The sequence below is a fragment of the Mesoplodon mirus genome (assembly GCF_964341445.2).
Source record: "Mesoplodon mirus genome assembly, chromosome: 13".
Classification (NCBI taxonomy): Eukaryota; Metazoa; Chordata; class Mammalia; order Artiodactyla; family Ziphiidae; genus Mesoplodon; species Mesoplodon mirus.
Genome location: NC_138989.1, coordinates 31,259,665 through 31,285,180, shown reverse-complemented (window position 1 = coordinate 31,285,180; position 25,516 = coordinate 31,259,665). Strand labels below are relative to the sequence as shown.

Genomic DNA, 25,516 nt, shown 5'->3' with positions numbered 1-25,516 from the left:
AAAAATTGTCTATATTTAAGGTGTACAACATGATGCTTGATATAGATAAATAGCAAAATGATTACGATAGCCAAGCTGATGAAAGTACCTTCCCCTCACGTAGTTGTCATTTTTTATGTGTGGTAAGAGCACCTGAAATCTACTCTCAGCAAGTTTCTGGATTCAATACAGTATAGTTAACCATCGTCATCATGGTGTACATTCAATCTGGAGACTTAGTCATCCTATGTAACTGCCACTTTGTACTCTTTGACCAACACCCCCCCCATTTTACCCCTTCCCCCCACAAGCTCCTTGTAACCACCCTTCCACTCTCTGCTTCTATGAGTTTGACTTTTTTTAGATTCCATGTACAAATGAGATCATGCAGTGTTTTTCTTTCTGTGTCTGGTTTATTTCACTCAGCATAAGGTCCTAAAAGTTCATCCATGTTGTTGCAAGTGGTTACCTTTTCCTCTAGTTTTCTACTGCTTTCTGAAATCCCTCTAGAACTGTCTGTCGTTGTTTATATAATTGTCTATAACGGTCTATGCTGACGTATTCTGAGACATCAGCCACTTAGGCCACCTACCGAACAATTATTAATGCTCTTAAAATAAGGTGTGCAAATCCTTAGATGCTCCTAGCAGCTAAATAGCAGGAGTTTGATACCACATATGGGTTGCAGAAATACCACTACTGCTGGCTGGCTTAAATACCAGAACTGCCCTGATGCCAGCCCATGCCAAGTCTGGTGTTAGAACTCACAGCCTGAGTGCTGTTTCTCTAGGGGGGCCCCAATCCATCATGAGCTCCCCAGTAGGGTCTGATGAAGCCACTGCAGTGCTAAGCACCCCTCTGAGAATCACCATTTGGAGCTGCTTCATTTGAGACTGTATGTCTTTAGTTATGGCAGCGAAAATGAATCTTTGATATTGTTAAAGTTGTAGAAGGATTTCAGGAATAAAAATACTTATCTAAATCACCCTAATGTATACACTCATACTGGTTGTTTCTTTAAGGCATGGAGAAAAGTATTACATCTCCCTTCCCCACTAAAAAATTCTGTAATTGTGGAAAAATCAGTGTCCCTGACTGGGAAGCCCGCTTCAGGGAGCCTAGGCTTTGGGAATAGCACCACTAACTACCATGAGGAACTGGGGGATTCAGTGATCATGTCCTACAGATTCTTGTTAGTGCTTTTCAGAGAACATAAGAAGTGCTTTAAGGATCACATTCTCAGTTTTGCAACAGTGTTTGCATATAAAATGGTTTTAATGGTGCTTAAAAACTGTTTATTGGCTGTTGTTCTTAAGTAAGGTGAATTTGTCCCTCATTTACACGATAAATTTGCTGAGCAAGCCCCTTCCAAATATAAACAAATACCCCATCCACTATTAACAGACAGACAGACACACACACACACACACACAAGCGTAGCCCCCCTGATAGTCTCAGCAGTTCTTAATTGTAATTAACAATTACAATTGAGAGAATAAGATGCAAGTCAGACAAAAAGAATGAAACTCTGCCATTTGCAACCACATGGATAGACCTAGAGGGTTATTACACTAAGTGAAATAAGTCAGACAGAGAAAGGAAAATGCTGTATGTTACCACTCATATGTGGACTCTAAAAAATAAAACAAACAAATGAATATAACAAAACAGAAACAGACTCACAGATACAGAGAACAGCTAGTGGTTACTAGTGGGGAGAGGGAAAGGGGGAGGGAATTGAGAGGTACAGACTACTATGTATAAGGTAAATAAACTACAAGGATGTCATGTACAGCACAGGGAATATAGCCAATATTTTATAATAATCTTAAATGGAGTATAATCTATAAAAATATTGAATCACTATCACTATTTTATACACCTGAAACTAATATAATATTGTAAATCAGCTGTACTTCCACTGAATAGATAGACGTTAGATAGATAGATAGATACATAGGTAGGTAGGTAGATAGATAGATACAAACCAGGGCCTGACGCAGGTGAGGAAGGGAGCCCGGTCCAGGCGGAGGCCCTGAGGGAGGGACAGCCAGCCCGGGTCAGCATGGTATCGGGGACAGTAAGGACCTTGTGTAACTGGAGCAGAGAGGGCACCATCCAGGGGAGAGGCCGGAATTGTGAAGACCCTGGGGGACAGCAGCGAGCCAACACAGACTCAGCCCCTACACTCGGGAAGTTGACATCTCCTTTGAGAGGAAGAGAGACTTGATTATACAAATAAATGAAATAAAAATAAAAATGAAGTAAAAGTCAAGGGCCATAAGGAGAGGAGCACAGTCCTGCAAGTACCTGTACGTGGGAGCTGACTGATTCCCGAGGATGTGGAATGAAGACAGCTGACCCAGAGGCTAGAGCAGGGGTGTGCAGACATGCGGGAACCCATAGTTTGAGGAGGGGAAGGCAGGCGGGGTGGCCAGAGCTGGGAGAGGTGGAAGGGGGAGGTGGGCCCGAGAGACAAGGAGGTGGGAGCCAGGCCTTCAGGGCCTTCTGGGGCAGATTAAGTGTTTTAGTCTTTATTGTAAGAACAAGGGACACCTCATTAAAGGGTCGGGAGGGAGGGTTAATCTAATTTACATTTGGAAAGATTAGTCTAACTGCAGTAAAGAGTGAATCAGAAGGGGACCCTAGCTAAAAGATTCTCTCTCGGCCCAGGTGACAAGTGATGGTAATGTGGACTAGAAAGTAGCAGGTGGATTCAAGGAAGACACAGGGTCAGAGGTGACTCCTGTGTTTCTGACTTGGATGGACGGCGGACAGACAGACAGATGGAAGGACGGGCTGTTACGAGATGGGTAACACTGGAGGGAACCAGACTTGGAGCTCAGGGGTGGCAGTGAGGTCGGCGGTAGCAGGGAAAGCTTGTGAGTTGAATCCGGGGATATACTGAGACGCCTTTGAGACATTCAGATAGGATGTCAAGTAGGCACTTATGTGGACGGCTCTGGAACCCAAAAGAGATGTAAATTTGTGAATCTTGGGACACATCAGTGGTGGTCGTGAGGTTCTGTGGAGGGAGCATGGAGGGTGTCAAGGGCCTAGCACCCAGCCTGGAGGGGCTTTAAAAATGAGAAATACCGGGGCTTCCCTGGTGGTGCAGTGGTTGAGAGTCCGCCTGCCGATGCAGGGGACACGGGTTCGTGCCCCGGTCCGGGAAGATCCCACATGCCACGGAGCGGCTGGGCCCGTGAGCCATGGCCGCTGAGCCTGCGCATCGGAGCCTGTGCTCCACAAAGGGAGAGGCCACAACAGTGAGAGGCCCGCGTACCGCAAAAAAAAAAAATTACTGAGACAAAACCGCTTAGCATGTGCAAAGGAGCACGTCATGGAGGGGAGGGGCATGCAGGGCGTCCTGCTGGGGGGTCTAGTACAATGAAGACGGTGATGTAACAAGGTGAAGAGCAGCTGTGAAACTGCCAAGAACTGCTTGGAATGAGTAGGGGAGGGGCGAGGGGGGTACGGCCTTGACCGTGAGGACCCACGACTCTTATATGAAGGGGAGGCCCTTCTGAGGTCTGGTTTCCATCTGGACTCAGGGTGCCCGTGCTTAGTGAGGTGACTAAGAAGACAGTATGAGCTGTGACCTGGTCTGTCCCACCCGAGTCTTCTCACCAACTACCCCGTCTCCATGGCCCGGGCTGAGGGCTGCACGTCCCCAGGACTTTGTCTTAAAGCAAGGTGCTTCTTTCTGCTAACTGAGCAACCGTGTCACTTCTGAGGGACGACGTACTACTGTCGTGATCCAGGTTAGGTATAAAGGCAGGCGAAGGTGGGAGAGAGGGGGACGGGGTGAGTGTAGGGGCAAGATGCCCTGGGAGAGGGAGCTTCCTGCATCAAAACTCTGGCAGACGAGAGCAAGACAGAAACATATCCCACAGTATGTGCAGGAAAGAAAAGGGTAAATTCTAGAAAAATCAGGCAAAATAAAATAAGAGTCAGGGGATCTGCCAGGAATCTGAAAATAAAGAGTAGGTGTCTCTGACAAAGGGTCCAGGTAAAAAAATCAGAAACAAGGCAGGACTAAGAAGTTGGCGACACAAAACCAGCAGCAGGAGTGAAGCTTAGCACAGAGCCAGCCAGCGCTCAGCTGAAAGCTCCTTCTTGCTTCTTGCTCAGAAGCTGCCTGGCTGCGCCTGAGCCCACCCTCCATCCCCACCCCTGTGGGCAGCGGCAGGGACCCCAGGCTGGAGCAGTGGGGAGAGGTGCAGGACGCCCAGCACTTCCTGTCGGTTACCTTGGCCCCTCTGCCTCTTGTACCTTGAAACCAGTGCAGACCAGCCCTTGGCAAGATGTAACCACAGGAAGAGCAAGGCTGTTATTTGAAGCAATCAATTATAATTAAAATTAATTTTGAGTCTCCTGTCGGTGGGCAAATGTTACATACATCACTGTGATTCCAGTTTGCCTTAAATATGTCATCAATATTCAGCAGAAAGGGAGAATTGGTTAGAGATGAAAGATTATCAGTGACAGACTCCATTTCTGCCGCTATAATAATATCTAATCACTTACAGGTTCCGACTGCAAGGCTGTGACCCAGATCCATCGTGTTTAATGTGAAAATGATGTTAAAATATTTGAAGCTATGTAGATTATTTTAAACATAACGTTATTTGATAAAAAGGGCATAAATAACATGTTTCAGGGACTGAGGGACCTGCTTTAAATCTCTAATTACCCCACCTCTAACGTGTGAAGACAGTCACACACACACACACACACACATGCATGCATGCATATATACACACCCACACGTAAATACATACATATATACAAACACATACATGTACACATATGTACGTATATGCATATAAATACATACATATATACACACCATAAATACACACATACATACATATATACACATGCATACATATACACACAGAGACATTTATACACACATACATATGTACATACATATATATACACATGTAAATACATACGTATATAAACACTATAAATACACACATAAATACATACACGTGCATATGTATACATACATATGTATATACACACACCATAAATACATACACACATACATAAATACACACATGCAGACATACGTTTGGAAAAGTCCCAGCCGATTATAATTTTTCAGCATTAAGCAATGGTTTGTTATGACCAGGTCTTTATGGGCCTGTTTCTTAACCAAAAATATGATTTTTGCCCTATTTCATGTAGTAAGGGCTTTTTTGAAAGAAATTGGAGGAATAGCAACAGATCTTTAATGCAGATTGAGTTTCTCAAAATGGCAGAGTTTATTACCCTTCTGGATGGGGTAGCATTGAGTTGTGATTATTATATAAACATTAATTGAGGTTTGATCATATTCCATTCATCCATCGCTAAATAGGTTTCTTTTTCCAATTACAAAAACAGTTCCTACACATTAAAGAAAATGTGTTCAGTAAAGAAAAGAGGGGGTAAATTGTCCAGGACCACACCAAACAAATTCAAACCCTGCTAACATTTTATTTCTATTTCCTTCAAATCTCTTTTCTCTATGCCTTGAAGTTGTTGGCTTTATTTTGTAAAATAAAAATAGATTTATTGTTTTCTTTCTGATTCCTAAGACAGTATAAACTATGTAGACAATTAAAGTGGTACATAAAATCATAAATGGAAAAGTAAATATCCCTCCAGATTTTGCCACCCAGCAGAAGCCCCATCCCTTCAGTTGCCCACTATGCCTTCCCAGACACATATCCAAATGCGTTCGATTATTTCATATAAACAGACTCTTAGGAGACTTGCTGCTTTGTAACCCGCTCTCCTTCACTTACAGTATGTCACAGAGATCTTTCCAAGTAAAGAAATTAAAGGTCTAGTAACCCTTTGTAATGATCGTTTCAGATTCCATTGTTTTATAAGATCACTGTTGATCAGTCCCCTGCTGAAATCATTGAATGGTTTAAACTGGGTGAGGAGAAAATAAACTGTGTTTTAGGAAAGTAGCTCTCAGCATGGATTCACTGGAAAGGGGGCAGTCTGTAGGCAAAGATGAAACTGTTCAGGTGAGAAAAATTATCAGGTCATGAAGTCACAGCAGTAATGATACAGGTGCCAGCTCACCTTTACTTAGTTCTAACTATGTACCAGACACTAATGCATGACTTGTATTAACTCAATCCTCACAAAAACGCTGCAAGGTAGGCACTCTTTTATTTCCATTTTACAGTGGTGGAAACTGAGGCACAGAGGTTAAATAACTTGTCCAAGGTCACACAACTGGAAAGTGACAGAATTAGGATCAAACCCAGGGATTTTTACTCCAAAGCCTGTGATCTTAACCTCTGTACAACACTGTACAGAATCAGGGATGGAAAACAAAAGCTGCTGAGTAGATGCCAGGGGAATCAGATGAAGGAGTTGTTGAGAAGTATTCGGCCTATTTCCAGACCTTTTCCTGTTTCCTCTTTAAAACTAGCTAAACTCATCTTCCGCAGAAAGTGGGTGCGTGGAGTTTTCAGTTCCACTCTGCTCTGCTGGTCCCCAAACAAGCTTACTGGGCTTGTTGTGCTGTGAATTGCCGAACTCCAGCAAGGGTGTTGCTTTTATTCGTAGAAGAGAGTAATTTCCTTTTTCATTGTATTTTATTCCTTTTTTTTAGTTGATTTTCAGTGTTTCAGGTGTACGGCAAAGTGATTCAATTTTATGTATATATAAAACTGAATATATATAAATAGGTTATTACAAGATATTGAACATAGTTCCCTGTGCTATACAGTAGGTCCTTGTTGTCTTTGTGTGTGTGTGTGTGTGTGTGTGTGTGTATCTCCCACATCTTCTTAAGATCGAACTGTCCTATGTTCTTGAGAGAGAACTGTCCTATGTTGATATGTATTATCTCACTTGGGCTCCTCAACGTTCCTGTGAAGGAACCGCCATCACCCCCTTTTACAGATGAAGCTCAGCAGATTCAGATTTTGTCTAAGCTCACAATTGGTGGGATGAGTAGAGCCAGCATCTGAATCAGGGTCTCTGGGTACCAAAGCCCTGTTATTTTCATGTACTACCCAATGTGAACATGAAATGGCTTTGGAATAACCAAGAAACACACCCATCCTAGGAGAGAAACGGGGACGACAGTTTATAACTCCAGAGTCAGGTCCTGTCAGCCTTACCGGGCTGTGTCTCCCAGAAACACCAGGTCCTTGGCAGTCTTGACCACTTGGTTTTCGTGGTCAGTAGCTGACCTATTGTTAACCACAAATCCCACTGGATTTCCCAACCTTCATACCTGAGCAATCGAGTTCTCCAAGCTTCTTCCTCCTTTTGACCCAGTTGCTGGACTCTGGCTGACTTCAGCTGGTCGGCCTCCAAAGCCAACTGGGAGGACGGGGTTCAGCCAGTAGGCAGCTGGCATTTCTGTGGATCCTTTGCCTGAGTGACCCCATATGTGCTTCAGGCCAGAAACATCCTCTGGGCATCTCCCTATAGTCATTTGATACTATTTAGCCCCAACAGAAGGAACTGAGCTTTCCTAAAGGAATGGTTGGTACATATTAGTCTTCTTAATTGGCATCAGATGCAAGGTGAATCAGATTTCAAGAAAATACGGCAGTGAGCCTCCATGTACTGCTTTATTTGCCTCCAACAATCTATATTTATTGCTTTTATAGTCACCTGAGATGAGGGCTTGATGTGAAAGAGGATGTCTGAGAATCCAGTTTCTGTTCTCCAGTCGTTCTCAGGTATCTGAGCAGCAGCTTGGAGTAGACTCTTGGGGCTGGAGGGGCAGATTCTCTTACTTCTTTTGCTTTTACTTTCACTGACTCAGCGTGGAGGAGAGTGATACTTTCCTATTTATTTCACTGCTGTTTAGGATGGATGGTTTTCCCAACAGCCTGCTGGGAGGCAGAGGATTAACTTGATAAGTGCTAACATCCCACCCAAGAAGGGCATTTGTGCGAGGACCAGCCCCCCTCATTTCATGGCTGAGTAATATTCCACTGTACATAGGTACCACAGCTTCTTTATCCATTCTTCCTTCCAAGGACATTTAGGTTGCTTCCAAGTCTAGGCCCTTGGAAACAGGGCAGCACTAAACGTTGGGGTGCATGTGTCTTGTCGATTGATGGTTTTCCCAAGATATACGCCCACAAGTGGAATTGCCGTATCCTCTGTACCTCTAATTTTTAGATTTTTAAGGAAACTCCATACTCTTCTCTCTGTGGGCTCAGCTCCTGCCCCCGTGTTCTCCTTCCTACCCGAGGGGGAGCCCACTCTCCCTGCTGAAATATCTGCCTGCCTGTCTCAACTTAACACTGACTCATCAGTACTCACACTTATGTTGTCACAGAAAGAAAGAACACCTCGTAGGCCTCATTTCAATAATTCCCAAACACACCTACTCAGCACACTTTATGAAGTATGGCCGTTGTCCTCGAGGAGCAGGCCATGTAGTCACTGCCTCTCCTTCATCGTGGAAGGGAACGAGCCCCTCTCAGGAGGAGGCCAGCAGAAGGGACCCCACGGGCTACGGGACAGCAGGTCCTCGAGGTGCCCTTCCCCCCTTGAAAGTGCAGCTTCCCAGGAGCCCAGGGCTCGAGTGGAACGTGAGGAGGTGTCCCACGAGGAGGCGTGGAGAAAGTGGGCTCTTAGTTTTTTTTAATTTTGGTAACAGACACACAACATAAAACTTACCATCTTAACCATTCTTAAGTGTACCGTCCAGTGACATCAGGTTTCTTCTGCACCCATGAAACAAGAGCTCTCTCTTCCCCACCATCCCAGCGCTTACCAACCACTGTCCCACTTGCTGCTTCCACGGATTTGACCACTCCAGATGCTTCAGATAAGAGGGCTCATACAGTATTTGCCCTTTTGTGTCTGGCTTATTTCACTGAGTATACTATCCTCAAGGTGGACTCGTTTATTTTTAAAGTGTGAAATATAGGTACAGAAAAGGGTATAATACATCCATATATGGGTTAATACATTGTGGTAAAGCAAACACTTGTAAAAGCACTAACCAAGTCCACAACAGGACCCTGGCCAGCACCCAGGGAAGCCCCGGTGAGCCTCGCCTGAACACAGCTTGCCCCTCTTCTGCCGTGTTCATTAGCCTAGGGAAGAGGTCATCCTTGGTGCCCGTAGCCGTGTGTTGGGCAGAATCGCTGCTGGGCTGTGAGAGGAGCCCTGCGGGTGGGCGCTGCGACCCTCGTGAAGGATCCTTGTGGGGATGTTCGGAGTGGACACTACGTGGTCTCTGACCACAAGGGGTCATACATAGCCTTGTAGAATCAACTTTAAAATACAGAAAGAGCATGCATATAAAGAGAAATAAAAACAATCCAGTCTACATAGGAAATAGGCTTTATATGTGTCTTACAGGCTTCTGTGTCATGCGGGGAGTGGAGCAAGTAAATTTGGAGAAATAATATGTAACTGAGTTGTGTCCTTAGGGGGTCAGTAGTTCCAGTAAAAGCCAGTTTTCCATTTCTTTGTACATTCATTCCATGGCATATCCTGATTTAGATTATCTACTTATCTATCTATATCTATATACCTGCATAGATTGATCTACCTATATCTATTTATCTATCTAGATAACTAGATCTGGATATAGATCTGTTGGTAAATTCTCCTTGAACCAGTTGTAACATCTTCCTGCTTCCTTCATTAACTAAATAAAAATCTTTGACATGTGTTGCTCTTAAAAAAAAAGTGGAGAAATAACAGTGAAGTTAAAAAAAAACTCTGTGAGGGGTTAGCTGATTGAATAGTAGAAGATGTTGGGGAAGTTCTTTATTTCAAAGACTCTGTTGATGGGAGATGAGAGTGCAGCCTTGTCTGAGATCGAAGTCCCTAATGAGAACATTCCAGAACCACTTGAGAGGCCCAGTGGTGGTAGATCACAGGGACTGGGTGGCATTCATCCTGAGGTTCTCAGGGAAATAAAGCATGAAAGAGGAGGGATTCTGACAAGGAGCACAGCAGATCCTGAGATAGCCTTGCGTCTAAAGATTAGGAGGCTCAAATGCAGTGCCTGCCTTTTAAAGCACAGCCCAGGGAAAGTCAGGGAGAACAAGGAGTGAACCTAACCTCCTTCAGAGGAGCCGACTGAAAGCCCAGTGTGTGCAGAAGAGCCGTGGTTCGATTCTGTTGTAGCATCTTTCATTCGGGAAGCTCAAATGGCTTTACCCGCAGAGCCGCTTCGAGCTCCCTCTGCAGTAGCTGTGTGTGCACTGGCTCCGCCAGCACGTGCGAAAGCAGTGACAATCCACACATCCCAGTGCCCCAAGAACCCCCCCCCCCGCCACGACATGGGTAAACTCTGGACAGGGGCCTCTGGTGTTAAGCAAAATGGATTCCAGGAAACTAGTTCTAGGAGCAGGTCACCACGGGGAAAATTCCTGCCTGCCCATGGGTTCTGGGTTGCTCTTGTCAGTTTGGGCAGCCAGTGTAAAGATGGTGAGAAGCAAAGCACGAGTGTGTGTCACCCAGCACGTGGTGATAACAACAGCTGGCATTATCTATCACTCGCTGTACACCAGGCTCTCCGCTCATCTCTTCCTGTGTGTTATGTTCATGCTCACCGTAACCCCATGGGGAGGCCCTGTGGACCCCCATTTTGCAGCTCAGGAAAGGACAGCCCAGAGAGACGAAGCAACTCGCCCGAAATCACAAGTGAGGGGTTCCCACTGGCACCCCTGACGCCAGAGCCCATACGCGGGGCCACTGCCCGCATGTGTTCTCCCTGAGCAGAGCAGGGAGACACGGCTCCCTCCAGGCTTCGCCCGTGTCCCACCCACTTTATCCCCACTCTCCCGGTAAATGTACTGAGCCCAGGCTAATCGTAAGGCACAGACAGGAAATGATATGACCGTCTGTCCGGAACTGGAGTGAGAAGCCCCATCAATGAAGGAGAGTTAGAAGCTCGACACGGATCTCCCTCTAGCCCCACTGTTGGACACAGAACGTTCCTCCAAGGAGGGCTGAACCAGAGGGGTCAGCTGAAACGCTGGCTCTCACTCATCAGCACGTCAAGCCAAGGAACGGGTTCAAATCGACAGTTTGTCCAGTGACCTTGGGTCAGATGGTCTGTCACCTGCAGGCTCCCTGGCTCTTGCCTCAGTCTGGGGGTGTCATTTCTCACCCACTAACCCAAATGAAATGTTGGCAGTTTAGAGGCAGGAGCTCCCACTGCCCTGCGTCAGGGGAAGAGTGGTTTGCAAAGTGCTCCCCCCAGACCACCTCTCAGAGACCACACTCCTTCCCCCTCAGAGCAGCTGGCCTTTATCTGCCAAATATTGGGTTTGGGTATAAGCTTTCATTGGAAGAAAGGGCTCCTCGGCTTCAGAGAACATTCATTTAGGAAAACAATTTTTAAAGAAAACCAAAAGTTCACTTTTGACTCATTTAAAAGATATTTGCGGGAAATTCTGCGATGTTCCAGACTCTCATATAGGGGTCAGGGGTAGGGAAGTGAGCAAAACAGGAAAATGGGGCTTCCCTGGTGGCGCAGTGGTTGAGAGTCCGCCTGCCGATGCAGGGGACACGGGTTCGTGCCCCGGTCCGGGAAGATCCCGCATGCCGCGGAGCGGCTGGGCCCGTGGGCCATGGCCGCTGAGCCTGCGCGTCCGGAGCCTGTGCTCCGCAACGGGAGAGGCCACAACAGTGAGAGGCCCGCGTACTGCAAAAAAAAAAAAAAAAAACAGGAAAATCCATGCCCTTATAGAGGTTTTAGCGCTTTCCTTTTTAAAATTTAGATTTCAAGGAAATTACTGAGATGTCTCAGTAGCATTTATGGAGAAAATTTTCCATTCAGAAAAAATGTTTACTGTAGCTAATTGGTACCACCATCACGGCCCCTATACAGTACTTGGTGTGTGTCGGCAATTTGTGTTTTTGTTTAATCATTAAAACAGCCCAATGTGAGGCAGGCACTGTCATCCCTCCTTCAGCTGAGTGGCCGAGGCTTGGTGATGTAACTGAGTGGCCTGGGGTCACGTGGCTGATGGGGACAGCCTTGCTCCACCGGCCGATGCCCTTGGGGCAGGGGGAGAGAACTCTGGGCCAATGACTGAAGTTAGAACCGTGTCCACATCTCCTGGGAGGCTGGGCCATGGTTTATAACCATCATTTGTCAAAGTGGATGTCACAGGCAACCTTCAGAATCTCAGGGCTCACATGTGATTTAGGGAAGTTGTTGAACTTCCAGTCCAAGAAATCAAGAAATCATTCCACTGTGATTCACAGGACTCTAGGTAAAAATTTCCAACCTCTGCCAATGCTTCACGTCTGTAAATGATCAAAGAATAAGTTAATGAGATTTCCTGTAAAACGCAAAGGATTATACAAACCCTTCCCTGTCTTAAGAGCAAGAATGTAGGCGTGTAGTATTTAATTCTTCGTTTATCTTTAAAGCAGCGTGGATGTGGATGACCTCTCTGTAATGTGCTTAACATGTGGGGCTCTGAGCAGCCCGACAGGTAGCTCTTGTTAATGGCTGGTTTGTTTTCCTTTTGCAGATGATCATTCCCGGGTGAGGCTGCAGACCGTAGACGGAGACAACGACTCAGACTACATCAATGGGAATTATATCGATGTATGTACCTTGAAACTGTCAGGAAACCCGCGTGTTCTGACACGTAGCACCCCGTGCGTCTAGTCCCAGATGGGTGGACACAGGCTGGTCCAACCCCGGGAGCAAACACACGCCCTGTCCCATACACTCAGAAGTTGATGGTGAAGACATGTCAGCTTCGGGCTGGTGAGCTCCCCATGACGTTCCCTGCCTTCTTGGCCATCCCACGCTTCTGTGGACTAAGAAAATGGTATTTCCATTTTTTTGTCAACAACTTGGATTATTTGACACTTAAAAAAAGTCTGCTTGCATATTAATAGGACAAAACTCTCTAATTCCTAATTTGATGATTTACCATCTCTTGTCATCACAGCACTTTCAAGTTGCCTTCAAAGTCGTCTGCAGCTGTTAGCCAGGACCTCTGATGCATGCAAGACATGTCATTAAATATGTAGGCTGCTTAATTATTGAAGCCTGCTCCTTTGTTCATTCTGCATCATGTTATCTTAATGTCTTACATTAGAATAAATTCTCTGGGAGACAGCATGTTTTCACTTGAAAGAATGAATGAAATCAAAAGTGTAGACTGAAAATCAAGGGAAAGTTGCTGTTACCTCCAAGGCCCAAGTTTACATTAAACAGATCTCGGTTCCCAAGGCATCCTCTGTGCTCGGACTTCATACTGTTTCTTAATCCATCAGTACTTCCTTGCACAAGCTTTATTCAGATATGTGGATTCCTTTCTTGTCTTGGTTGAGTATTACTAAAAATACTAGCATTACAATCTCTAAGAGCTATCTAGAAAGGACTACAAGAATGTTATGTGTAGTGCTTCTTGGGAGGGTTTGGCATTTGGGGGTTATAGATTTGAGGGCTAACGGAGGATTATTTGAAGACTAATTCATATCTCAGTCTTCAAACAAAGACCCCTAGATCCTACATTTGATAATGACCAAAAACATATCCAATCCAAGGTAGAAATTTTTATTAAAGCAAAGTTTCCTCCAAAGGCACATTGCACTGATTACTTTATTTGGGAAATATTTAGGGAGTGCCTCACAGGAGTACTCAGAGGTGCCCAAGACCTTGTACCTTCTCCCTGAGGCCTCACAACTTAGGAGCTGAAGTAAGAAGCGTCTTCACTCTGACACTCGTTCCCTGAGGAAAGTCCAGGAGAGCCCTGTTCATTCACACTGCAGTCCCAGCTCCCACAACCGTCTGGGTCCTTGAGCAGAGGGACAGTGTCTAGGTCCCGCTGTACCCCTGCCCCTGACACAGGCCTCAGATGCTGTAAGTCCTCAGCATCTGCTGAACCACCCTCTGAGGAGTGGCTGTGATCAGATCTGGCTTTGTCCTGGAGGCCATTTGAACTAAGCTTTAAAGAACGGCTGGGTAGAGACACAGAGGAGGGAGGACCTAAAGGTAATGAAAATACCAGATTCATTAGTTCTCGTTTTAACAGAGAAAAGAGTCAGAATTCAGGGCCCCTTTTTACTTAGTCAGTGAGGTTTTGTTGAGCACCTGTTACAGGTCAGTAAATGTTTGGGGTACTGGTGTTGTAACTGTGCACAATTCAGACCGAAACCAAAAAGAAAGCTCTGACACAATGGATCTGATGGTCTAACCACGAGGAAGAGACCACAAATGAAACCAGTCGGTTAAGTCTCTCTGGTGTCATAGACGGTAGGAGGAACGCAGTGGCGGTGGAGTGTCAGCTCCACTGAGAAAGTGGGGGTCTGGGCCGGGGGGATATCTGGGGGCTGAGCCTCCAGGCCGAGAGGCCGCCCAGGAAAAGGCCTGGCTGTTGAGCATGCCCGGCAGCTGTGGAGGGTGTTGGTGGAGGGTGTGAATAGGGTGGGTGAGGGAAGTCTGGGCAGGGGACGTCCACGCTGGTGAGCAGCTGGGCTCTTCCTGTGAGCCGGGCAGTCATAGAGGGACTGGCGCAGAGGAGTGAGGGATCTGGAAGCCGCGAGGATGACGAACTGTAGGTCGGCGGGGGGTCAAAGCGAGGAGGCCCACTAGGTGGCTGAGGGTGGCCTGGCCTGGGGCAGGCGGCCAGAGGGAGGGAGATGGGAGGATCCTGGGTCTGGGCTGAGGTGGAGGCTGGGGAAGGAGGGGCCCGCATGCCTTCAGGAGGTGGGGTCACCGTTATCTGCACAGGACTGCGGTGGAGCGGACTCGGAGTGGGGAGGAAATGAGAAGCTGGGTTTCTGTGTGTTCAGCTTTAAATGTGCATCAGACATCCGAGGGGAGGTGAGTCAGCACTGGCTCGCCCCAGGGTTTCAGGGCAGAGGCCCAGCAGGAGGTGAGGTGGCAGGACTCCCAGGACACTGGGTGCTGACGGCCGTGAGGCTGGAGGAGCTCGTCAGGGGAATGGGGTAGACAGAGGAGAGTCCAGACACAGGGCGTCCCAGCATCGCCACCAGGGAAAGCAGGAGGGGACGAAGGAATGAAGAGCGGGAGCCACGGCCAGGCAGGGAGGAAGCCAGAGCGTCACATCCGGAGGCCAATGAAGAAGGCATTTCGGGGGCTCAGTTGTGTTCATGCTGCTGGCAGGTCAAGTAGGGGAGGCCTGGGAGCTGCCATTGCGCTCAGCATCAGAGGTCTCCATGGACCGTGCCAGCCCCCTTCTCCCAACACCTTGCAGACTGACTCATACGGTGATGAGTCCAACCAGGTCTTGCTGTGTGGAGCTTACCAGCTGGCAGGAAATGACTGATCATCTGAATAACCCTCCTTAATATCTGTCGTGACTCTATGTCAGACACCTGCAGCAGGCCAGTTGTACAAAAGAATGTGTTTGCTTTGGTTGTTCACTCTTGTAGACTTGCTTTTAAGAGCAAAATGATCTAACAGATATGCATCTAAGTGGTCTGAGAAATTGGTATTTCCTCTCTAAGTATCTTTATTCTCTTTTTCAGCTGGCTTTGGGCATAGTATTTTGGGTCATCTCGGGACAGAAAGGGGAAGTATTAAGGCCCGTGGTGATAATATATGTTACCTGTGTGTCATTTTCTCTAAATTGGCTTTATCTTTCCCAGATATCGATCCTGTGATGTCCCTTGTTTCCTTCTTGCTTTGGTCCCAGTTTTCATCTTTCCCCCTTCTAGTAGGGTCATGATAAAAGGAAGGGGCCTTGCAGAACTTCTACCTCTTTAAATTCCTGGTCCTTGCTACAGCATCATGTCTTGGTATTAGCAGTGTTTAAAAATGGTGTTTAGTATCACTATTGATATAACTGCCTATATCGATGTAACAGAATATGCATTAAAGCTTTGTCACATTGCCAGTAACATCCCAAACACAGATGAAATGCCATTGCACATTCCTAGCCGGTTTACGCTCTAATCAGAGTTGTGGTCATGTTATTTCAGAAAATCCATAAGTTGTTAGTGTTTTTTGCTCATCCATCATCTCGTAGCCTGTGTGTGATTAAGTTACTCACCCACTCCCCGCTGTGCAGGCATCAGAACTGTTAAATTTGATGCACCTTGGCTTATTAAGAGGTGCTCAGTGGTCCCAGGTCTGGTCATGTAACTTTCAAATGATGCAGCTATTGGTATTTGTAGGTGCATTCATTTTGGCAAACTTAGCATGTGACTTCTGTGCTGCTTATTGATTTTTCAGTTTGTCAAATATTCTTTCTCATTTATTTTTAGGGTTATCATCGACCCAATCATTATATTGCTACGCAAGGTAAGTTGATTCCAGCTTTGATGTCTTTCTCTGGTTGTTTGCCCGCTCTGTCATTTCATACCCAGCCCACCCCCCCTAGGAGCTCTGTACACAGTACTGTAGCCCCGAGGATTGCAGTGTTAGCCGTCAACACATGCACCCTGGTTTCCCATCAGAGGTCCTGGTGATGTAATCATTTGGCTAGAACTTCATGTTGAGATCATTAGAAGAAATGTGTTCATCAGTTAATTATTGAATTAACTCTGTCTGCCTTAGCAATTAATCTGACATTTGCAAAAATTGATGTATAGATATCCGTTGAATAAATAGGTACTGAATAAAGACCTGAGCTGGTCACTGCTGGGAATGCAAGCCGAATCCAGCAAGCACCCCTCTCACACTGGTGTGGGTCCGTGGGGAGGACATTTGCACATGCAGTATCACTTAAAACCTTGTGTGCAAGGTACAGATAACAGGTTAGGGAAACTCGACAAGCAAGAGGTGGCTTTCGGGTGGGATGATTCAAAAACAGCCTTGTGGCAGAGGTGAGCTTGCGGGGAGAAAACATCTAATTGAGAGAGACGTCACGAGCAAAGATCTGAAAGCAGCAAGTCAGTGCTCCCGGCTAGAAAGCAGTTGGTGGCTCACTTTGGCTAAAGGAAACAGAAAGAAAGTCAGAGGAATGTGTTGGGGAAGTTCATGGCATGGTTTTGTTCTTTTTTAATTTATTTTATTCAAGTATAGTTGTTTACAACGTTGTGTTCATTTCTGCTATTGAATCACAAAGTGATTCAATTGTACATATACATACATGGCGTGGGTTTTGTACCCCACCAACGATGGGGCGGGTCATCTGTAGAGGGTGAGGATCGTGGGAGATCTGAGGATTTCAGGAAGAGGCATTGTCAGGGATGAGTTGGTGAGTCAATATAAGGTGAACCAAAGAAGTGCTGGGAAGCACAGAGGACCTGCTAGGGTTGAAGAGTTAGGGATGAAAAGAGAGTACGTTCTCTCCCTTTTATTATTTTATCATCATTTCTGGTAATGCATCATATCCCAGAAACAGGAGCAGGGAAATCAAAAGGATGCAACCTGCCAACACTTAGGGGTTGGCCGGGGGTTGCCCAAGGGCCAGTCAAGGAGCAAGGGAATCAAGGATGACAAGAAATCACGGATGGAAAAGTCTCAGCTTGGAGGCGGGGAGGTCAGAGGTGTCCAGTGCGCCACGAGGAGCAGGAAGGCACTAAAGGCTTGAGGCCAAGTTCAGTGAATGAGTCACGAGGTAGAAGAGGCGGTCGTAGCCAGAGACCAGAATCCCAACACTTAGAGCAGCAGCAGCCGGTAGAGCTTCCTGCGTTGGTGGAGATCTTCTCTGTCTGTGCCATCCAGTGTGGTAGCCGCTAGTCGTTCGTGACCACTGTTAGGCAAAATGTATGCACTGCGAATGAGGAACTGAACTGGAAGTTTTAATGTTGACTTAAAGAGCTACATTTGGCTTTTCCCCACTGGTGGTGTTGGGCACCGGAGCTCTGGGGTGGACAAACTCTAGGTGTAGCCGAAATGGAGCCTTACCCTCAATCCCCACGGCCACAGCAAAAACCTGGGGGCACCACTCGTAGAGTCCACAGTCTTATGTCACCACTTATAGATTCTACACCCAGGTCCAGTGTGTTTCCTTCCCTGGAATGACGTCGGTAAGGTCTCCTTCCAGGGTCGCCTTGCAGTCAGAAGAAACACCGCACGGACAGTGCCCGGTGTGAGCCTGGCACAAGGCAGGCCCTCGTTAGGAGGTGCTAAGGGCTTCAGAGAGCAAGTGCCCAGCTTGTCTCACATCTAGACAGAACGAGGACGTGTTTCCGGACCTCTGAGTCTAACCCTGGGAGCTTCCAAACCAAACTAACCAATGCCTGTGGAGGAATGACCGCTAGTGCTTCACATGGATCCGCAAGGCTTTCAGAATGCCCCCAAGTCAGGGTCATAACAGCTCTCATTTAATACATCTGATGATTATTTGAAATTTGCAGTTTTTACAAATTTACATGAAAATTTTATTGCAAAATGTACAAAACGCTGCTGAGTTCTTGATTAGCAGCCCACGTTTTCATAGAAAGTATAAGCAAAAAATTAAATCTGATTCAAATTTGCACAGTTTTCACTGTAGATTCATGTGACTGAATAGCCAGCAGAAGTAGAGATTGAAACCCCCAAAGCCCTACATGGGTCCCCTCCCTTAGTTCATTCTCTCTGCCCCTCTTTCCCTGAGGGAGGTCACGGTACTTAATTGCTTAGCAGTCGTCCTTGGCAGCCTTCAACCTCTCAAGTATTCATGAGCAAATATACTTGTAGGCAGCTGAGAAGTAGCAAATGTAATGTTTGTAGGAGACCACCACGGTGCCTTTAGCAGAGAAGGGTACCCTGCTGTTCACAGAGCATGGTCCTTTCCTCGGTGCTGGGTGGGCTACAGGTTGGACTCCACGACCAGGCAGTCCCTACATCACTATTATTGGTGCAGCAGGAGGAGGAAGAAGTGAGCAGATTTTTAATCTAATATTCAGTCCAGACAGTACCCATCATGTTATGAGTAATACCTTCAGACCGTGACGTGCAGATTGATAAGTCAGAATGTCTTTTCTAGTGTGTGCCACAAGCGCAGTGTAACTGGTGGCCTCGGGTTGCCAGTAATAAAGATTTCTGCTTGTCTGCAGTAATTGACCTGGACAAGGTATATAGAACATGCTCGTGGGTAGCTTTCATTAAAAAAACGAAAACCGGGCTTCCCTGGTGGCGCAGTGGTTGAGGGTCCGCCTGCCGATGCAGGGGACGCAGGTTCGTGCACCGGTCCGGGAAGATCCCACATGCTGTGGAGCAGCTGGGCCCGTGAGCCATGGCCGCTGAGCCTGTGCGTCTGGAGCCTGTGCTCCGCAACGGGAGAGGCCACACAGTGAGAGGCCTGTGTACAGCAAAAAAAAAAAAAACCACAAACAAGCTGATTCTCAAAGTCCAGCAAAAAGGGTGATGAAGACTAACAGGCAGATGCAATTTTTGAATCCCTCCTTGCTCTTTTCGTCTCCTCTCTATTTTGCACTGAGATGTGTCTTTAAAATCAGTTCACAGCAGGAACCCCTGAAACTACATGAATGGTCCATTTTCTTGACAACTGGTTTTATCCCCAAGAGTTGGAAATACATAGATTTCTAGCAAGTCCCTTCAATGTAGAGGGCATGTCATGGATTTATCCCTTCAGCCTCTCCCCCTCCCTCAACTTTATTGATTTTTTCCACCAGTAACTGACTTTGACCTTTGATGATAATGGTAATGTTTCTGCAAATTGAAGGGACCACATTCAAGCCAGATCGGTGGCTTTTTGAGTGTCTTCTTCCCGTCTCCCCACCCTTTAATTGTTTTCCATCTGGCAGCTAATATATTGATGATCCGGTATGCACTTCATCACATCTGCCTGGCCAGCCATTAATACAATTATAACACTCAGGACTTAACGACTTGGCGTGCCAGGGGTCAGAGGAGAGGAACTCACATCTGTGGCTGCTTGTCCACACTCAGCCGGGTCAGAGCTGGGATTTCAAAAGCTGGTGCACGGAGAGAGCCAGTACACAGGTGGGTAGGGTCACCCAGAACCGATCGTAATCAATTACAAGATTCCTCAGAGACCACCACACAGGCCATGAGCTGGAGGAAGCTGCACACATCAGAACCGCTCCTCCAGGACGATTCGGGAGAATGCCTGCCAGCCACGTGGTGCGAGAACGAGAAGCGTTCTCTTCATTGTTGTTTACGTTTATTTTTCAAACTGACTTCAAGGGTCCTGCTTCAGAGAACTCAGGAAAGACAGTGTGAGGCAGTTGTGGAAGAAATGGCTGTAAGTCTGGGATGGACATGGCTGTCCAGCGCCCCATCCCCCTGCCTCACTTCCAAGCTCGTCTGTGGGCTGGAGATGCACAGGAGCACGGGGGGGTCCTACCCAGAGGATAGGAAATCCAGGGGGGCACATCGCAGTCACAGGGTAGGGCACCCACGCTTGGCCGGGTTTCAGAGGAGCCGGACGCGGGGTAGAGGGGGAGGCAGGTCTTCATCCAGAGGATGGGCCGAGTGGGAGGACACCTGAGGTCCAGGAGGAGCATGGCCCCTGGCAGTGGGCAGGAGGGAGACCGCCTGAGGGGGAAGGGTCTTCATCCACTGCATCTTGGGTCGTCTGGGCGGCTTCTTGAAATGGATCGTCTCTCAGGATAAATTCACACACACACACAATTTTACACAGAAGTTCAGGCATTCTCCAACTTACTAAAATCCAGCCTGAAAGATCTATACCCCCTAGATTAAGACCCCTGAATCAGAGGGGTTAAGAACAAAGAACTGACAGGTAAAGTGAGGACACTGATTAAAGGGCTTTGAATAAGGAGCATTATTTAATGAAAGGCAGAAAGGCAGGGAGGGAAAAAGGAAGGATGTTTCTACGCCATGTGGTGGTGAAAACAGTGCTTTAAGAAGATTAATTAGTGTGGAATTATCCTGGAGAGAAAAACCTGCAAACAAAGATAACAGCGAGTAACCACAAGAAAATTTGGGATAGAAATGAATGACTCAGACAACAGGAATGGCAGCGGGCAGTTGTGGTTTTTATTTTACTCAGCAATCCAGGTTGCATACAACTAAAGTATGTTTTCTAATATTAAATATGTTCTAGTGTCAAAACTGTTGATTTTTAAGTGTGATTCCTTCTCATTTAAGAAAAAAATGATAGATACATTTTCTTTCTGTATTCGTACTTTGGGTTTATATAGTACTTTCCTTTCTGAAATTCGGCATTTTTCTTTGTCCATCATTCAGTAAATATTAAGTGCCTTTTATGTACTAGGCTTTGTGCTGTAACTAATTTAATGTATTTTCTGTCCTCTGACCATTTAAGATATTACTCGTCTCATTTCATAAATAGATTTGAGGCCCATGGGGAGAACTAACACGTAGCTGAGTGCCTGTACCTTGCATCAGGGCTCTGCAAGCATCTCTCTAGTGTCTGGTCGGGCAGGATAATGTACGATCCCCACCTTGCACTGCGTGCTGCTGCTTCTGTGGGCCTCACGAAGCTCACCCCCCAAAATCACGTGGTGAATCTTTTACAAAATGAGTCTAGGATCCAACCTCTTCCTCCTAAGTTGTGATGCATCTCAAAAAGCAAATTTTCTATGATACGTTCATATCTGAAAGTACTTCTTAATTAAAATTGTCTTAAATGTCCTAAAGTATGACACTGAGTGTTTGGAGTCGCCTTGTTCCCAGCTGGGCATCTGGGCATCTGTTTGGAAGACACCCTGGTCCAGGGCTTAGCTGATCCAAGGAGTTAATGCTGATGGTAACAAAGAGACTCTGCATGGCAAGATCAAGGCCAAGCTCAGAACTCTAGTTGGGTGGCCAACCCTGTCGAATTAGCATAATTCAGAAAAAAAGAAACGGTAAAGTGGGTGTCGGGGCACCTATACTCAAGGAGAATAAATTATATGGATTTTAACAATCTAGAATTAAAAAGATGTTCATCTTTCCTGCCCAGAGACTCTGAACGCTCAGTGTCACATTTCAGGACACCAAGTCACGCTGGCATAGACCCAGGAACTGAGAGAGACTTACTGTCCATCGGACAGAACTGCCCTCAGCCTGGCAAGGGTAGTCTGTGTCTCAGGCCAGCCAAAGAGGGAGATGCTTCAGCAGAAGGCTGCTTCATGGCCTGGCATCCGCAGAAGGGCCACAGGGTTCATCCACCGATCCACAAGCGCCTACTCACGGCCTGGTGGAGGGCGGGCACGAATCAGATGCCCAGTGGGACGGCAGGAGTGCGGGAGGGAGTGAAGGGACGAGCAGATGCGTGAATGGGGAGCTACCATGTGCCCAGCACCAACCGGGCAGCAGAATACTCCATCCAGGCCAAACGGCACCTCCGCTGGCCTGACACGGTGTCTACTGACCTGGATGGATTTTTAGCTCCAGTATCTGTGACTGTGTCTGTTCTAAGTTAAGGGCTGGTCACCTCCTGTTCTCGTGAACACTTTTTCTTTCAACATGTCAGTAAATCAAGGCACTGTTTTTGGAGACTGTCCACTTTGTCGAAGTCACTTTGCTTAGCTCCACGCTGACTCTACTCATGCATATATGGCCCCCAACTACACCTTAGATAGTCAGTCTTATTTGTCCATAATTATAAGCTGTTACTAATTTGGAAAAGAGAAACCTAAAGCAAATTTCCTCCAGAGACTTTGAGCTAGGGGCAGACTCTTACACGAAAATAATAAAAATGTGGGGTGTGAAGGTTTACAGTGGAAATACCTCCTATCCTCCACTACTGCAAAACAGTTGGAACTTTGCTACAGTGACTCCATTCTGTTTACTTTTCATGTGTGTTTCTTCTGCATTTCATCCACATACCCTGTGTGGCATGAACATTGTTAATAAGGATTTTCAGAAAGATGAATATGGGTTAAAATTTCCCAGGTGTCTGAAGCAGTAATTACCAGTACCTAGAAGCGCACACTGCTTCCCTCAGCAAGTTGGGACTTGCCAGAGGGTCAATGCAAGTTCTACACACTCTGTAAAGAGCTTTTGTCTCCTGGGTTCTGACCTCCGGGTGGAGATGAGCACTGGAAATTACTTCTCAGCAGAATTGAAAGGAAACATCTTTTTAAATTAAAAGCTAAGCCCTCAGTAAACAACTTTTGTTTTTATTCCTCCAAGCACCAGCTCTGCGCACACCTCAAGTACAAATTCTCCATTAGCTGCTATTGTTCTTCCTGGCTAAGCTATCCCCGCATTGTCAGTGGGTTGTAGGTTATGTTTGGATTCACTTATCATGTCCTATTAGAGATTGATTTAAAAGTATTGCCCGGTAAACTGGAGTATGCTCTAGTTTCCAAACTTAAATAGGGAGGCTTTGAGGAAGTGTGATTTATACCTAGAGAAACAGTGACCTCAGAGGAGGTCTAGGTATTCCCGACACCCAGGGCCAAGGTCTCCATGCAGGGCCCACCTTCATCTTACTCTCCATCTGCAGGTTTCCAAGGGAAGACGAACAATTTCAAGAAAACAGCTTATCCACAAACTTCCTTTGAAACAATAGTTTTTCTTCACCAGATTGATTTCAAAAGTTACTGGCCAGGGCTTCCCTGGTGGCACAGTGGTTGAGGGTCTGCCTGCCAATGCAGGGGACATGGGTTTGTGCCCTGGTCCGGGAAGATCCCACATGCCGCGGAGCGGCTGGGCCCGTGAGCCATGGCCGCTGAGCCTACGCGTCTGGAGCCTGTGCTCCGCCAACGGGGAGAGGCCACAACAGTGAGAGGCCCGCATACTGCAAAAAAACAAAAACAAAAACAAAAGTTACTGGCCAATTAGCCAAAAGGTCGGATCACAAACATGGCTCAGCCCTGTGCTCTTAATAAACTCGCTCATTAGAAGTGAGAATGTTTAAAGACAGCTTGCATATTAAAAGATGAAACCAAAAATAGATCATGTTAGGTACCATCCATCAGTCTTGTCATAGATGCTGTGGCGGAAACGTATCCCTCAAGGAACAGAACCTAAGTTGATACAGAATAATTTGAAGACAGATGCTGTCCCACAGGTACTGGGTCCTCAACTGCCTAGAAACAAACGCTTTTAAAATCTTTCAGAGTAATTTAGAAGTGTTCCTGATTTGAAGTAGAAAAATGATAGCATCTTTTAGAGATGGTAGAAACTTTAAAAAACCTTTAAGCCCAACTCTCTTGTTTTGTAATTGAAACAGTTGAAACTTAAAGCACAAATAGATTTAAGTGACTCTCATCGTGTCAGTTCAAATGAGTCACGATTGCAAAAGGATTTGCGAACCGTATGGGTGAACATTCATATTTGAATAGTGCGTACACCGTGTTCAGCTTAGGAGGAACATCATGTGTTTCTGGCCTCCTAAGGGGCCTTGGTTAACAGTGAGGAAAACGTAGGAGGTCACATCTTTCTTCCAGGTTCCGTCCTGAAAGGACAGAGCTGTGACTTACCCCCCAGGTGCTTTCTCTGGGGCTGGCCTACCCTGGCCTTCACCTCTCTTTGCAAAGCCAAGCTGTTCCTTTCAGGCATAGTTCATCGAAAATTGAACCAATATTTCTGTGCATCTACCAAGTGCCTAAGTACAGGGTTGGGAATAGAGCATGGCTCGGGAATTACACAGTGTGCCATGTGTGTAAGCAACCAGCTGTTACGAATCTGTGAGTTGACAGCAACGTCAGATTTGGGCAGTATTTTAGCTGTTTCTCTCTCCCAGCCCTAAACCATTGAGCAGCTGGAGAAGTGAGGCCTGATTTTGCCCTAGAACCACACTCTTCCTGCATCTCGGGACCAGGGTCCTTTATCGCCCATCGATACGGCTTTGGACAAGTTTCTCAAGGTAGCAAACTTGAGGAAGTTTCTAGCCACTGCAAGTTCTTTTTCTCGCCTTCTCACTCAAAGGGATGCTTCTGGAGATTTCCCAATGCCGTTGAAAACTTGAGATTGCCTGCACTCCGCCGTGCCTAGGGTGTCAGCTTACCTCTATTTTATTCATTTATCACATTCATTCTCTTTTTCTTAAATAAAAATGGATCCCACTTGTGTACTGAAAAAAAGCTTAATTCAAGAAGATAGTGAGTAATGCAAGCTTTTATTTCTCTGGCAGTGGCCCCCGAAGCATATGAAGGGAGGTTTTCCCCTTCGCTTTGCTTCTCCTTGACAGAAGGCAGGCAGATCCTTTGGGTCACCCAACCCCTCCACTCTGAAGGCTGCCATGCTTTCTTTTCTCCTTGATGGCCTTCTCTCTGTGCCCCTCTTTAGAGCGTGAACAAGCACTCAGGATGAGTGCACGAGGGTTCTCTTTGGAGACAGGCCTGATGGATACTCTGTGACTCCGCCAGCAAGAGGCTTTTGTAATGTGAACATCTGTCATGTTCCTCCCTCCCGAGGCTGCAAATGCTTTCTCGTCCGCCTCCTCGCAGCTCTTCACGCGGTATCTCCATCAAGTCTGTCGCGGGGATCAGGGACCAGTGGGAATGCATCTCATCTCTGTATCTGAGATTGGACCCTTGCCACATGCTGCCCACCACCCTGCCGTTGTCTTCTATTCACAAGTTCCTCTTTGGAGGCCTCGTCTTTGCCGCCACTCAAATCTGATTTATCTGCCTTTATCCTTCAGTTTCCATGTCAAGAATAATAGAAGCCTTTGCATTCCCATTCGCAGGGGCACCACTGCAAGCTGGAAATGTTTATATAACTGCTAGGGTGGCGTGATTCTAGAGGAGGGCTGAG

The 25,516-nt window shown here is 46.5% G+C and overlaps 1 protein-coding gene across 3 annotated transcripts in view; it reads left to right on the top strand.

Annotated features, from left to right (window-relative positions):
* PTPRM (protein tyrosine phosphatase receptor type M) overlaps nt 1-25,516 on the top strand; it is a 748,579-nt gene that overhangs the window by 647,692 nt on the left and 75,371 nt on the right. For all 3 annotated transcript variants that reach the window (XM_082641116.1, XM_082641117.1, XM_082641118.1), the window contains 2 exons: nt 12,474-12,550; nt 16,189-16,225. In XM_082641116.1, coding sequence (XP_082497242.1) covers nt 12,474-12,550; nt 16,189-16,225 — 114 coding nt within the window. The remainder of the gene's footprint in view (nt 1-12,473; nt 12,551-16,188; nt 16,226-25,516) is intronic.